Source organism: Opisthorchis viverrini (genome assembly GCF_000715545.1).
Source record: "Opisthorchis viverrini unplaced genomic scaffold opera_v5_31, whole genome shotgun sequence".
NCBI classification, from domain to species: Eukaryota; Metazoa; Platyhelminthes; class Trematoda; order Opisthorchiida; family Opisthorchiidae; genus Opisthorchis; species Opisthorchis viverrini.
The window spans coordinates 2,331,063-2,346,780 of NW_008751688.1; the positions used below are offsets into that span (position 1 = coordinate 2,331,063).

Here is a 15,718-nt window from a genome sequence, read left to right on the forward strand (position 1 = left end):
TTACATTTAACAGACTACTTATGAAAACTCACCTTGCACCATGCAGTGAGGCTCAGAATTCTACTCAGAGAGTACCAGGCCGCCTCAGAGCTACGCAGATTGGGATCCATATCATCAAAACTATTATCTTCATGAAGCTGCATGTGAAATCTTGTTTGTCTTTGTTCCCCTTAACCAAAGCGCAAACCCCACAGTGTTTGCCATCACAACCCTTAAGCTTGCCAGGCAACGGTTCTTGTGTAGACTGAATAGAAAAAATTCCGATATTTTCCTAACCCTTCCTGAAGTGACTTGCACTTCGCTCGGCAACTGAGATGTGAATTGCTTAAGCTAGAAAAGCTCATCCCTTTTTGTGAGAGAGGGTTAAAGAAATTGTGTGCGCTTCTGAATGTAAGGCAACTTCATTGTCCGAGCTCAGGATTATGCCGATATGGTTGTGACTCGTCAGGAGCTCAATTTAAGCCAACGAAGCTGAGAGCAATTCATGATGTACACTTAAAATTTCCAAAACATGCCTTTCACAAAATAACCTTCTCCCCAGAGAACGAGTTTATAATGATGGTATTTAGCTCCTTGGATTTTGGGATTTGCCTAGAACGCTAACACGTACAAATACAACGTAAAAATATTCCATTTTACATGCACTCATTTATGGTCTATTTTGATTGGTTTATTTTTTATTTGTTTGAATCAGAACGGCATGAGTAAACTCAGTTAGTCCACCGCATCTTTACCTAAAACTGACATTTACCAATTTGGTGCTTACACACGCAAAACCACATTCTAATGGTGAGCTCTAATTTTGCCGTAACTGGTGAGAAAATATTCATAAGCATGTCCAAGATTATCTTGCAAGTGGCTCTGTCAATTGACATGTTTAAGTTGAAAAAATATATTTTTTATGAGTGTTCGTTAGTGTTTCCAATTTTGGCCCAATTCTATAGGAAAGCCAGGAAAAATGAGTGTTAAATTTGCATATATCCCTCGTTTTATAGGTGAGAAAAGAAAAGAATGCATCAGAAAAGCAAGAAAACCCACAGACTCCTTCTGGTGAGTATTTTCACCGGGTACCAAACGTTGTATTTCGTCCAGCTGGATATCAGTAATACACTAAAATCGATCGATCAAATTAATACTCAAAGTACAGTGATAATATTTGTTATCCTGAATCACATGCTGCACTAAACGCCAGGTTACGTAGTCATATAGACCATGTGGTTTTGCTAAATAATTCGCTCAATCTTGAAAGGGATAGAGAGTTCGTGTACCTTTCGAACAGAGCACACTACTGATATGATTGTCGGTGAAAGCGAGCGCATTGGAATCACTCACGAGTTGAAGTAGACAACATTGTTGTACTGTATAGCTGCATCAATAAGGCCAATCTGAGAGACAAGTCTGACTGCCAACGGTTTCCAAGAGATCAGAAAAACCCTCTATCCAGACTATTGGAGCCTTAACATTTAGTTTTCACTTGAGCACTTAGATAATTCTATAGGAAAGCCAGGAAAAATGGGTGTTAAATTTGCATATATCCCTCTATTTATAGGTGAGAAAAGAAAAGAATGCATCAGAAAAGCAAGAAAACCCACAGACTCCTTCTGGTGAGTATTTTCACCGGGTACCAAACGTTGTATTTCGTCCTGCTGGATACCAGTAATACATTAAAATCGATCGATCAAATTGATACTCAAAGTACAGTGATATTTTTTATCCTGAATCACATGCTGCACTAAACGCCAGGTTACGTAGTCATATAGACCATGTGGTTTTGCTAAATAATTCGCTCAATCTTGAAAGGGATAGAGAGTTCGTGTACCTTTCGAACAGAGCACACTACTGATATGATTGTCGGTGAAAGCGAGCGCATTGGAATCACTCACGAGTTGAAGTAGACAACATTGTTGTACTGTATAGCTGCATCAATAAGGCCAATCTGAGAGACAAGTCTGACTGCCAACGGTTTCCAAGAGATCAGAAAAACCCTCTATCCAGACTATTGGAGCCTTAACATTTAGTTTTCACTTGAGCACTTAGATGCTGTCAATGCAAATTCCACTTTAAGAGGAAATTAATCAAGGCAGGCAATAGTATTTTAGAATGATGTTTTCAAAGCCAACATGCGGAAAGCATTTGTGTTGTCAAGCTCGATTCATGGCTCCAACATGGAACTTTTTATTCAATAATGAGCCTGAGGAACTACCATACTTTTGAGCACTTTAAAAACAACGTGTTTTAAAACCTCAGACAAGTATTTCTTTGCAGTAGTACAAAATATATGGTTTTCCCAGTGATTAGAAGCTATCTGAACCAATGTGTAGGTGTGTGTAGGTGAGTCTGAAGGTTAGTCATAAAGGAAGCTTAATTAATTGCCAAGCGCTCCGTGGGAATAGCTCTTGGAAGCTCTCTGTTGTACTCGTTCCTACAAACCTGTGCACTATTTAAATACAACTGAAGTTTAAAAATATATGTTGTCTTATTTATAGGTGAGATTGATCCCGTTTATCATCTTCTGCGCTGTGCTGCGAACAAGAGCCAGCCAGCAACAACGTCCGCAGTTTCAACAGATAAACCTGGTGAAAAACTCAAGTCGAATGAGGAAACTTCTCCTGCAAGTAAGCCACCAGAGAAGACTGATTTTAGAGTCTGATCGTACAACACATTCTTGGGGCCCTGCGCGAATAATTAAAATAGCCTTATAAACAAATGGAGGTGTATACAGTTTTTGATCAATGCGTCCCTGAACCATACCTAATCAGTCTCTGACAAGATAAATGTTAGCACAGAGCAAGTTTCGTAAATATCCTCTCATGGACGGATATTCATATGTAAAATACGAACTGCAACAAACTCCAGTTTGACCACAAGTTGTTGGTTTTTGGTTGAGATAATTCAAAAGACAATGTCCAGAACAATGCTTAGGTGGTATAATTCACTTCAGGATTTTGGCACTAGTTTATCCCGTTGTGCAAATTTTAACCAGCTGAGTAGTTGTTCGCGTTGGTTCTCCCACTGCTCCACTACTACAGCCAAGAGAACGAGATTGCTGGAAGTGATGTCGGCACCCACCTGTAATTGTATGAGCCATTTGGTTACCACACACCGAATGACTATGAGTCGGCTTGTTAACGGACTTGAACATACGCCTAATGGTACCAGTTGTACTCTAGTCAAACAACTCGCAGTGTAAAGCAGTAACCCAAATAAGGCTTATCGCTGCTCCAGTTTTACGAACCAGTACGATAGTAACACTGAGTATAATGCGCCTTATTCACCAGAAATTTGGATAGCCAATAACGAACACAACAGTTTTGCTCGAATCCGGCAACTTTTGTGTGAATTCGTATGAGCGGAATTGTTTGTTCTGAAGTTCAGATATTTGTCCGAGTATAGCTTTCTTTCCGGCTGAAAAATGTTGAAATGTCAGTTGATCTACCTATCTTTAGAGCAAATTATACGTCACATAAGTAAACGCGTCCGAGAAGGGATTCAGTCGTTTAGTTTCAGGCTATCTGGGTACATTCTGATAGGACTGGTTGGTTTTTGAACGCCATACTATACGTTAGCATTGTTTAGCACGATCATGGTACACCGGTGTTTAATACACTATATTAACAAAAACGCCATCAAAAGCGATTGTCTGCCGAAGATCGAGGGACAAAAGAGCGAATTACTCTGACCAATCCACAAAATGCAACTTTCCATCAATATCTCAAGCTTAGGCCAGTTACCAAATTTCTAAGCCGTGTGTGAATTTATGCAACTCAGAAGAAGATTAAACCTTCGCGATTTCCATTTTCTGACATTAATTTATCACCCCGTGTACGGACTACGTGTATCATAAAGCATTCCTGAAAATGTCAATTGAATTTGATTCACTGGAGCGCGGTCCATCAACAAAAACCATGAATTCGTCCTTTAGCAAATGACAAGAAAGATAATGCTGCCTGAACCAAAGACTTACAGCTAGGGAAAAAGTGACTGTATAATTTCTAACATTCACGCACGTTTTCTGTAAATTCCCGCGGAAAAGTAGTTAGGCTACAAGTGCCTGCTTGCCAAGCACACAAATTATGGCTCCCTAGTACATTGCGATCCCCGTTCATTAATCCACACGAAGATATCCCATATGAGTTTTGTGCTCGTTGATTTATGTTGCACCATAGTTGTCATGTCCAACAGATGTTGTATTTCGACCTCTGAATTTGTTGTGTTTTTTGTATTATCTCTGTTGTGTTGGTTAACTGTTGTTTGTTCCGATTTGCTTTCCTCCATTAAACCGACCTATCAGAACCCGCACCGTACCGCTACATGAAACAAGGTCGAAGTACATCCTTGAAACTCCCAAAGCGCCATTAGAAACGATCGCCACTCCATGCATTCTCCATCATTTGCAAAAAAATGAACAAAAGAAATTGTTTGTAGAAATATATTATCCGATTCCGTCCGAGCATGGCCATATGTGATATTGTGGATTTTCCAGTATACATATTACCACAAAGTGAATGTTGTATCTTGTCTTTAAACACTGTTCGTTTCCATACTATCGTGGAAATTATGTATCATTCTGCGGGTTGTGTTCCAACAGGACCATTCATATTCAAAATCGATACACATAAGATTGCTAATACACATCTTGCTTGGACGAAAACACTGGAACGAATTCCACAAGCTTTATGGCCCAAAAAGTAGGCTGCATATTACGTTAAGTTAAAGTAAGAATAAGACTCATGTCTATTTTATTCCTTCCTGTTCAGAGAGATTGACGTTAAAACGTGGACAAATTCTTCTAACCTTTTCTTTTGTGGTGCCTCCTGAAGTGCACTAATTTGACAATTTATTTAACCAATTATATTGGATTTAACACTTCTTACAAAAGCACTGTGTTCGTGGATCCTGAGATTTCGGAAATGAATAAATTTATCCAGTCTAGACAAGTAAGTCTTAGAAAGACTGATTTGTCATCGCAATGATGACGAATCCTTGTTGGATCTGTGAGCATGCCCTTAACTTGAGTTAGTTTAAAATAGTGCACTGTAACTTGGAATTGTGAGCTCCGTAGCAGACACCAGACACATCACACAGGACACTATCCCCATTCAGTGCATCGCTCTACAGTATGATCACAATTAAGTGCAATGTTCTGGGACACACAGAACAACTAGTGTCATTCACTGCAACAATAATTTGTTATGCAGTACACAAATCTTGCTCGAACGGATCTTGCAAGCCGGGTTTCGTCCTTTCACGTGCCCAACTAAGTGTCCGCGGATTATTCTATAATTATAGTTTTTTGCTTAATCATGCAGCGTCCATATTTTCAGAAAGATTTCCGATCTCTACATGGATAACGTTTGGCTGGTAGTTAACCAAAAGAAACAGGGGCTTCGCCATCGCAGTTAATTGGGGGTTGTAAACTTTCCCCGGAAAAATTATTAAGTATTTTTCGAATGACATATAGACCTGCTTGAGGATAGCTAGTGAACGTCTTAGAGTTAGCTGCTGCAGGAATGAATTTTTTTTACATAGTGTTCCACAGTAGTTGGCAAACCACGTTTTCACAACCCAGTTACTAGCATTTGTTCATTTAAGTAGCATCTCCAAGCCAATTTAACAAACACCGAGAAATTCTCAGAAATTCATCAAAATTCATTTGCCGTTGCAATTGTTACTCGTGCTCTAATGATGGCAGCGCTATCTTACCTGCACATGGTGAGAAGTTTATATAAGGGATAACATATTGTGATATCTTCCACGAAACAATATGTCATTTTTTTCATTTCACTTCATGATACATATTGTCTCAGTAAGTTGCTACATGTTCCCATGAACAGCTGCACGCGGGTGGATACGGACGACGTGAGAACTGCGAAAAACTCACTGAAATGAATTTGTTAGACAAACAGTAACGAAATCGACTTTTCATTTGAAATCAAACTAACCCGGATGTACACAACCACAAGCGGATCAAATTTGCATGATAAATCATTAACAAGAATGGCCAAGGTGAGGCTAACTCAGAGAAATTGTGGAAAGCCGTGGTGAAAAGTCGATTGGCCACATAGACCAGAAAGAGTTGCCGCTTTCAGCTTGTGTGTGCGAGTACCATTTCAACAAGAGCTAAAGAAATTCATTTTGCTATTCTCACTACACACGCAACGTGTAAAATTATAAACTGGTCCAAAAACAATATACCAAATTTTTATACAGTTTTAATGCACACATTGTATTATCTTTGGGAAGTATTCCTCTGCGACGGGATAACTCGGCTTCGCGCAGATTCAAGCAGTGTACACCGTATGCTAGATCAAGCTCTCAGTGCTTTAAGTCAAACGTGGTGGTCCAAGCTCATGTTTTCGAAGAAAGCGACTTAATGATTGCATTTTACGTTGCCGAAGCAGATGCCTGAGACACAGAATTCTGCAGCAGCCTCCTCTGACTACTGGTTCGGTTTTCTGGACTAATCACTGAACTCCAAGATTGCGCCGGAGACAAAACGAATAAATCCTTTAATTTATGGGCACATCGTGCTCGAAGCTCTCAAGCATTATAAACGCAAGCAAAGCTTGTGTCGTGAATTGAGAAATTCTTGAGGGAAATCAAAGTTTGTTTCTCCATATCGTTTTATAAGTTACATAAAGCCATATCCATGTCTGTCAATTTGAATATCAGTATATTCCTTTCCCGCCGGTTACGCAGAGGCATCAGTTCGCGATAAGATGTGCATCATTATCATCCCCTGTGAGAGGGATTACCTATTATGTATCCCTGAGGGGAGGAGAATTCTTACCGGTAATTTTGTTCTGAATTCCAATCAGCGTAGGTAACCCCATCGAGACAATTCTGGAGATCTAAGTTTCGGTGAGGTAAGGTAGCCTCACTCACCTGTTCGAGGCCTCTTATTCAAATACTTGGTCTTGATTGGATGTCAGAGTCTCCCTTCAGTGCAGGTTGAATCGATTAAACAATTACAAAGTCGAGTAATATCAATACTAAGGTACGTTCTTGTCTGATACTTGGAGAGGGATAAAACTCAGAGATTTTTTGCCGTTAGGTTTGGACAGCATAACATGTGGTCGTTTCTAGCGGACTTAATCACTTTAAGCTCGGAAATCTGGCGATTAAAAAGCTAGTTGAGGCGCATTTAGTCCAACCTGGAGAGATGTATTGTTTTAGCTGCGCTATTTTCTTCATGTCAGCGCATAGCTTAACTCAGGCACTGCTTGAGAGGTTGTTTGATTACATTAAGTAAAAGCGGACCACTAGTCTCCTACTGAGATCCCAGGATGGCTCTGATGCTTCTGTAATATTAATCAAGCTACTAGGCATGTCGATGGGTCTGGGTTGAAGGCCACTGAAGTTGTTCAAGTGCTATTGTTGTGGCTCGAATCAAGATGGGCTCTGGTTTCCTTATCATTTCTTTATTCGAAACAACCATTGGCGACTTTTGACGCTCATCAAGAGTTTACAGTATCATAGACTTTGTGATCAATACGTGAATACCATGCCAGAAAGTGCTGCTGGAAGCTCGAATTGGTAAGTTCAACTTGAGCGGTTTGTTTGACAGCTAAGTTGACCGATCTGTCACCGTTCCCGCATTGCATTGAAAGGATTAATTTAACCGGAATATTGATTAAACTGTCTTCAATCAATTCATTATTTCAATCGTGTACGAGGGACTGCAGGTGATCAGAATCATATTCCACCACAATGAATCTGCATTATTGGCTGGGTTTATTTGTATCTGCACTGTAATTTTTTTAAGGCAGATCGGTAGCTCATTGGTAAAGGTGTGGGATGCAGTACAAAGCGGTTAATTATCTCAGGTAGAATACAAACATTCTCCTGCACAAGAAACCTGATTTTCGGGTTGATCCACGGCTTAAATGAAATACGAAAGTTTTGACTATATAAGCTTATTACGAAGAATCATCCCGTTTCCATGCCTATAACTAAGCTGGAGAATTGGTAGGCCACAGGATAGTCAACCCAGTTCAGTTTGAACCCATCATTTAGCAGTCTATGTAAACCCATACTTGGTGAAATCCATTCATTGAAATTTGCTGTTGAGGATACGTTATCTATGTTTCGCTGCACATTCGGCTGTACGATGCATGACGGATCGGTGTTAGCATGTGCAGCATTTCCCTGTCGATTGTATATCTCATTGACCGCGGAGCACTTTTTCTTCGGCCTGAAGAGGTGGATTTAACAAGAAGCCTACATAAAAACCGAAGGTGAACATGCCATGTTTGACTGAACGTTCTTTGATACTTGTGGTCATCACTGTGCTCCCGAAAACTGAGATTATTTCATTGTCTGTTCTTCAAATTTCGTCGTCATCTCGAATTCCGCCGTGCAAACTCTTGTCCCTTTCATTGGCTTTATTCTTCCTCTATTCGCGTAGCTACGCACTGCTTTATCGACGTTACATGCTTTTGTCTTTTCGCCCCTCTACATACAATAAGACATAAGAGGTGCGTCGTCCCGTTTTGGCTTTGTTGTCTTCACTACAGTGTTAAACCTTGCTAACCAACGGTCACCAAACGTCGCCATCGAGATGATAATCAAAACAACTATGGCTGCGTTTACCCAAATCTTGTCACTAATAAAATGGATATGATTCAATAGGAAATAAGTTTTCGCCAAAACAGACTTAGGATTTCCGAGAGAAGCATTCATTGCCATTTTTATCATCTACACTATTAATGCAGAGCGCCGGTTGAACACACCCATGTAAAAGAGTAGTCTTTTAAGAAGTAATAATAACGTTCGGGTCGATGAATGTACAGCCCATCGTTTTAATACGATTTGCATGACCATATCTTCTGTCAAACAATGTCAACCCAAAGTTTCTGGATTTATCGTACGGACAAATCTATAGTAAAGTCACCGTAGTCTACTCGCTCAGTTCCGGCAGATGTTTTAATTGCTAGGACGTCTACCTCCCGTAGATAGAAGTATTTATCACACATGGGGTGATCAAATCTGATTGGCGGTGCAGTTCATGTATCTGGTCGTTTTGGTTTGTGGCTCTTTGTACGTATGCCGACCTCGGCATTTAACTTGCAAACGTTTCGTCGCCGAACAAGAAGCAACCATTGTACGCACATTGTCATTGCGCACCGATAGTTCTGCTTCGTTGATGGACAAAATGGTTGTTAATCACAACCAACGAAGGCATCCCAGCGGTAGACACTGGAGAATGCGGATGTCTTGAGTTTTAACTCTTCGAAGCAGAAATGCAAAGTCTGCAAAACTCTTTTTTCGGACATCTACTAGCTGCTAACAAAGACTCTGTGGCAAAGCAAGACCCTCAAAAGAATCAATAAACTACACTGAAGTGAAATCGGAGTAAAAAAGTGCACCTTCAATGAATGTTTTCATGGAACTTCACTTCAAATGAGTTGGGTTAACTGCTCAAACTACCGATGGTTAAATTCTTGGCTGGTGTTTGGTGTTCCGGTCCATGTCTTAGACTTGGGGTAAGTGTTAACACAACTTTCCTTCAGACTGAGGAACGTGGTGCGATCAAATCGCACTGTTTACATCAGTTTGCTTGCAGATTCGAAAAGCCGTCAAAGTTTTATGCTTTTAAGCTCAAACCCCATAAATGTTGACTGAACCGAAAATCCTTCCAACCAGCTGGTGAAAATTATTTTGGCCGCAGGTAATAAAAATGATTTGATCCCGATATTCACCAGTGTGTTCAGTAATCAAAAAACCACGTTCTCTTGTTCACTCAGACTGTTGTATTCAAGTGAATCAAGCCTTCAAGTGGAGGTAAAATACACAGAGTAGCCTTAGGGTCACTTTCGACACAAGATTCCCGCCGTTCTAATTTACTGATCAATCTGCAAACGCGCAACTAACTCGATTTTGTCGTGGCTAAAAAACACTGTGTTCGCTTCTCAATGATAATTTCGTACTGAAAAACCAGTACGAAATGAGTACAGTCATTTACGGATCAAGCTGCCGTAAAGGTACAATTTTATTCACTTAGGTGTTTCAAAGCTCTGTTCAAACGTGTGTAGATTATTGGATAACGCCATGTCATTAAACTGCCATCCACATTTTTGGCGTTAATTTCATTACCGCCTGACGCAAATCAGCCCTCTGATTACTGGTTATCCAGGTGTCATTTGACACGGCTGGTTTGGTTTAGTTTGCAACGAACAAAATGACGTTTCCGTCCAATTATATGAAATCACGCTGATAAATGTCACTAACATAAACCAGGCGACCATCGACTCCACAATATGTACGCAATTACGCTGATTACGTGGAGCGGATGACCTTATCCAGTATCATTCCAATTTCGTCAGAATGTCAGAGTGTTACGCTTTTCTACCCTTAGTCTGGATGGTCAATCAAAACTAGGTTTACCGATTGCAAACGGTCAGAAGAGTAAAAAATGCCGCAACTAACTAGCTGCTTATTATCCGTGTGAATAATTCTAATAAGAAGCAGATGAAGGGCTGTCGTTTATGCCCCTGAAAGTTAGGATTATTATGAGGAAAGGCGACCAAAAAAATCACACCGATTTCGGAAATTCCCGTGCGGCAAAACTGTGGACGGGGGTTATTGTTATTCCTGTTTCTTAACAACCCATTTTCCTGTGGGTTACGCCGTTGAAAATTCACCAGTTCGCTGGAACAAATACACATCACTGGGTCTAATAAATCCCACTCAAACTTCCGACTGTTGGATTTATTTTACGGGAATTGAGGAAACTGAGCGAGGAAATTGAGGAATTGAGCGTGAAATGAAGTACGAAAAATTTTAGGGTCAGAAATCAGTACTGTTAGAGGTTCCAAAGGAGTTCCGAAAAAACATGATTCGTCTGATGAAACTGTTTGGCGTCCATAAAATGCAACTCGTTTTGTCATGGAGTGATGAAAGTCCGTACTTCTGTCAAAGGAGAGCAATTTTTAAGGTAGTCTTCAACAAAATACCTATTAGGAGAAACGCTTCGATCATGAATTTTTTGGCAGATAATACCTCTCTGACTCCAGTTATACCGGATATATATTGATGAGGACTGGCCACTATATGCCATATGAACGTATATTTGACCAGGCGTGCCAGCCGACAGGTACTGAAATCTAACATGACTAGTCGAAATTCACCCTTCGTTGAGGAAGAGGTTATTTCACCTGACCGCATTTTTGAGTTCGCTAGGAAGTGCAAATATCGCCTTTTAAGTAGAAGCTGCCAGAAATGCAACTACTTGGTAGATCGAACTCTATGTCTTTCGGATTTTGTCAGAGGTTCTTGATGCGTGCTCTGCTGATATTTCAGAACATGGACTAAAGAGCTAGGAAAAGCCTCTAGGTTTTTGGCAGTTTGTTGCTGAATGCTTGTGAATATTTTGTTTCCTTGTTATGATTGATTGTTTTCTGGTTTGCTTCCTTAGATAAGCCAGAGAGTGTATATCAACAACGAACCTCCAGATCTTGAATTAAGGATACTGCAAGTTTATCAGATGCGAATTGTGGCGAATAATAGAAAACAAACAAACTGACCAGAGGTTAGACAATCCTATACTCGCCCAACGGCCGAAAGCTGCGGGATGGTGGTTCTGTGAAACTTCTGAAGAAGTTCACTGACTAACTGGTTGCCTACTCTAGCGAGTTTAATTTCGGTTAACCAAAGTGGACACTAATTTTTGCAAACCCGATTGTTTGACTGCAAGTTGATCTGGAAAAAATAGCTGTGTTCCACGTATTGAATGAACGTAGTTAGCACTTGCGAATAACTGTTGACCAAAATGGACGTTATATTTCCTTTATATCACCCATCCTTCGAGCGTTAACAACTTCTGAAAAAATAACATGACAATGTGCAACGTTTATCTAAATTTCGAAGAGTCATTTTTTTCAGAGGTTGTACTAAGCAGTTTCATTATTGTGGGTTTTGATAACACGATGAAACTAAGTTCCAGTAAACCACTAGTTAAACTAAAGATGTGTTACTTCTCGGAAGCTGTGCACTCCATGGACAACGGAACATGAGCACATGTCTTACGTCAATCAACCAAGGGTTAGTTAGTGGTTAGGTCCATAAGTATGCTTCCAGAATGCATGTCTGATTAAATTGTTGGTGGAGACTACCCAGTATGATAGGTGAGACGTTTACTTATACAACCGTCACAACAGTCACAAAGGTGTTAGTTAAAATAGAACTGAATTAATTACTTACCACACTCGTTTGTTTTAACGGACGAATGCTTCACCACTTAAACATCGAAATTCATAAGTTTATTGAACGCTCCCAAATAGCTGACGAGTGGTTTTGTCACACCAGGGGCCCATCAGGTGGGCAGAGTTTCGGAGGATCCGCCAGTCCTATTTCCTGATTGTGCTCCAGCTGTAGGTAATCCGCGAAATGCACTCAACCATGCGCTAGTTTTGACGGAAGACACAACTGAATTCATGTGGACCTTGTAATACTGATCGATACCATGAACGGCATTCACCTGGAATTCACCTAGGTCTCGCATGGAAATAAAAAGTTATGCAGATATGGGTATCTACCATAGTGATTAAACTTGATTCCCGAATTCGTTTTCCAGCCATATAGAAGGCGTTCGTAGGAACAGAAAACAGAATTTTTGGCACGTGGATAATGTGGCTTCTTGAGTCAGCTGTACGACTGGTTCCTCTCTGTCTCTGGTCTCCGTAGGATACGTGTATCCACTTAGCAAAGGGTATTGTATCGCATACTACTGTTTTGACAACCCAGGTACACTTTTGACTTGGGCAAGATTCACTTTCCTCCCGGATCGTTTTGCGACAATATGTACACTGGTTTTTTCAGAAATACGCAAAAATATGATTTACATTTTGTTTTATGCTACGGCTCTACATCAAGGTAGTTGAGAAGCCTTGATCAAATATTTGGAATTGCGTGACAATTAAGAGCGATGTCGTTTGTGTTAAGCTCCCTACGCGCATTTATCTACGAGTTCAGTCTGTACTCCACAAATGAAGTCCCCGGTGGTAAGAGTTCTATTTCGTTTACAACGTCCTTCTTGACTTCATTCCGTAAACATGAAGACAAGCTTCTCACAACCACAGAACAAGTATCATGTCCTATATGAACCTGACCGATCAGATCAGAGAAACAGTTTTAGGTGGCTCAATGTTTGCCGCTCAAATACACGGTGTGTATTATGTAAGATTATAATTATTTCAACAGCAACGAAGGTTTTCCGAGGGGTCAAGACTATTAGCAATACAACTACCACTAAAATTGTTGTATCCTTTGCTCAGTCATTAGAACACTCTGTTCTGAGACTGAATTCCGTGTGTAAATTTGTAATGGGAGGAAATTTTCAACCATCATACTACAATACATATATACATAGATATATAGCATTTACTTTATTGAATGATGATGAACTCTGCTTTCGCCTAAATCCACAGCGGATACGATCGCATAGTCCTGATTAGTTGGGTTGAGTACACAATCTGCGAGAAAAATTGTTCTAACCAACTAAAAACTAGACCACATAGCAGGCGTTTTTCTTCCAAGGTGCTAAATCACTTCTTGACTATTTAAGTAGGAGCTGCCTCTAGGTTAGTTAATGGAAGTTGATTAACTGGTTGCCATTTGGAGGTCCAAACATTTGCAAACCAATCTTCCTAAAATAAGCTACGTTTCTATCAGGAAACTCTATATTTAAATCAGAAATCTATCATTCTCGTGCAGTGCACTTTTCGCAAATGTGGTGAAATGTCTTTCTGTTGTTTGGCCAAGCCGAAGTTGCCAAGGAAAGCAAACCGTTTCATTGTTCGGCCAATGCATAAAAATTTACCACACACTATTACTACCTGAGGGCAGCCACCTTTTGTTTTTGTCTTCTTCAAGTTTTGCTGAACGGTTTCATGGAACCGATCCCACAAATATTGTTACTGAAGAAGCTACTTATATTAGTGGAATTAGCATCATCGTTTGGTCATAAGAAAACTTGATAAGCAATACAACATTTGGTTTCTCTAATACCAATCGAAATGTTTCTTCATTAATGGAGTAAACATTCCGGTATATCTGGAACTAAATTTTGAGTTCCTTAGATTGGATATTTTCACAGTCAACGTTTACAGCAATATGCTCAGTGGGAACACAAGTGTAAATCTCGTAGTCTCAATTGGGCATAATTGCGTTATTTGTGCGGTTTCACCGACCATTGCAATCTTAGGCTTACTCTAAAATGGAGCCTCATTTATTCTGTCAACCTCGAGTGAAACATGTATGTGGAGGTTTAACTGGACCTTGAGGAGTCAGAAAAGTCTGTTATAACAGGCCTTTGCGCCGCTGCTTTTGTGAAAGAAGGTAAGAAATTGGGCTTCCATAACAAGTAACCCATTGCGCTAGGTCACACAAAAGCACTTCAGTACACAATGGCATCACGGAACTTCTGAAAATAGGTACCGTTTTGATGGGCTTTCCCTGGGAGTGCATCCCTTCAGATTTGGCTAGTTTCACGAGGACTCCAGACCCATCGATATACCTCAAGTATTCATTTGAACACCGGGTTGAACTAGTTAATGATAGGGTCTAATCACCTCAACTTGCATGTGTTTTGGAGTTTCTAGTGAGCTGGCATTTCTGCCGAATAACTCCTATTATTTCCCCAACAAGATGAAAATGGTCTTTCCTGTGCAATTTAGAAGAAAGCTCACGGTCGGCGGGAGTGACATCAAAAAAGAAAATGTCAACTGTCACGTTCAAGTCCAACAACCCGTTGCTTGAATCACCGGAGTGTAATACATCCCTCAAGCCACCCGAAGGCGAGGGAATCGGGCCAGCCGCTAGTCTGCAACCTTCACCTCAACATCCGCATTATAGGATAAACTCAACAAAGCCGGATCTTGTAGTTGGCACTAACGAAGACGAGTTTCGTTCACAAGAAGCCCTACTAGCATATGGTAAGCGTAATTGTTTATAAGTTATCTCATGTAGAGTTCAGATTGAATTCTGCAAACACAGATAGCACCATAGGATTGTTTCTTCTCCTTGGATATTTACCAGCGCTGCGCTTCTCACGATACTTTGAAAAAAATAGTCCCACTTCATTCTGTCTAGCAGCTTATTAGTGGACATCATATAATTTACTAATACTTACTATGTAAACAATGCTGCGAACCCTGTTCTCCCACTATCACTACTATAATTTCATGTGCTAGTTAGTTCTTCTAGTTGACTTCTCAGAATGTCGAGGCAAACTTTGGTTCGTGCAGTCCTTAACTTTGTGGTATAGCGTTTGTCGTAGAATCTTCATTTACCAACCGGAGAGCATTCAGGTCAAATTCACCAAGGATCCCCGAGAAATTCAGGGTTGATGATGAAGCTGACGTACCTTGTTTCTGTAGCCTTTAAAGGTCATCTAATTTATTTGTATGGATGACTGTTGATTACAACTACAAGATTCTCCCTACTACCAGAATGTTTGGTAACAGGTTGTTACAGAACATTCTAATAGCATCGAAAAATGAATCTGAGGGCATTTTCAAATGAATAATTGATGTTTACTGGTCTACGAAGAGATGAGTTCTATGTTCATTACATAATTCAAAACGTTTTTGGATTGCTGAATACAATTCAGAAATTTGCTTCCGGTTCAATCTTTTTTGAAGTTCGTGGGTTGGGTGTAGCTTTCAACTTTTCATCGAACTGAGCTTCAAGTTCAACTGCAAACTGTATTTAAGTGGCG

General features: G+C 40.2%; 1 protein-coding gene across 1 annotated transcript in view; it reads left to right on the plus strand.

Moving 5' to 3' along the window:
- The window catches only part of T265_02594 (hypothetical protein), a gene marked incomplete at both ends in the record, with an annotated part of 52,889 nt that overhangs the window by 36,663 nt on the left and 508 nt on the right, over window positions 1-15,718 (plus strand). Inside the window, 3 exons of the mRNA XM_009166873.1 lie at window positions 1,550-1,604; window positions 2,487-2,615; window positions 14,676-14,933. Of these exons, the coding sequence (XP_009165137.1) occupies window positions 1,550-1,604; window positions 2,487-2,615; window positions 14,676-14,933 (442 nt within the window). The remainder of the gene's footprint in view (window positions 1-1,549; window positions 1,605-2,486; window positions 2,616-14,675; window positions 14,934-15,718) is intronic.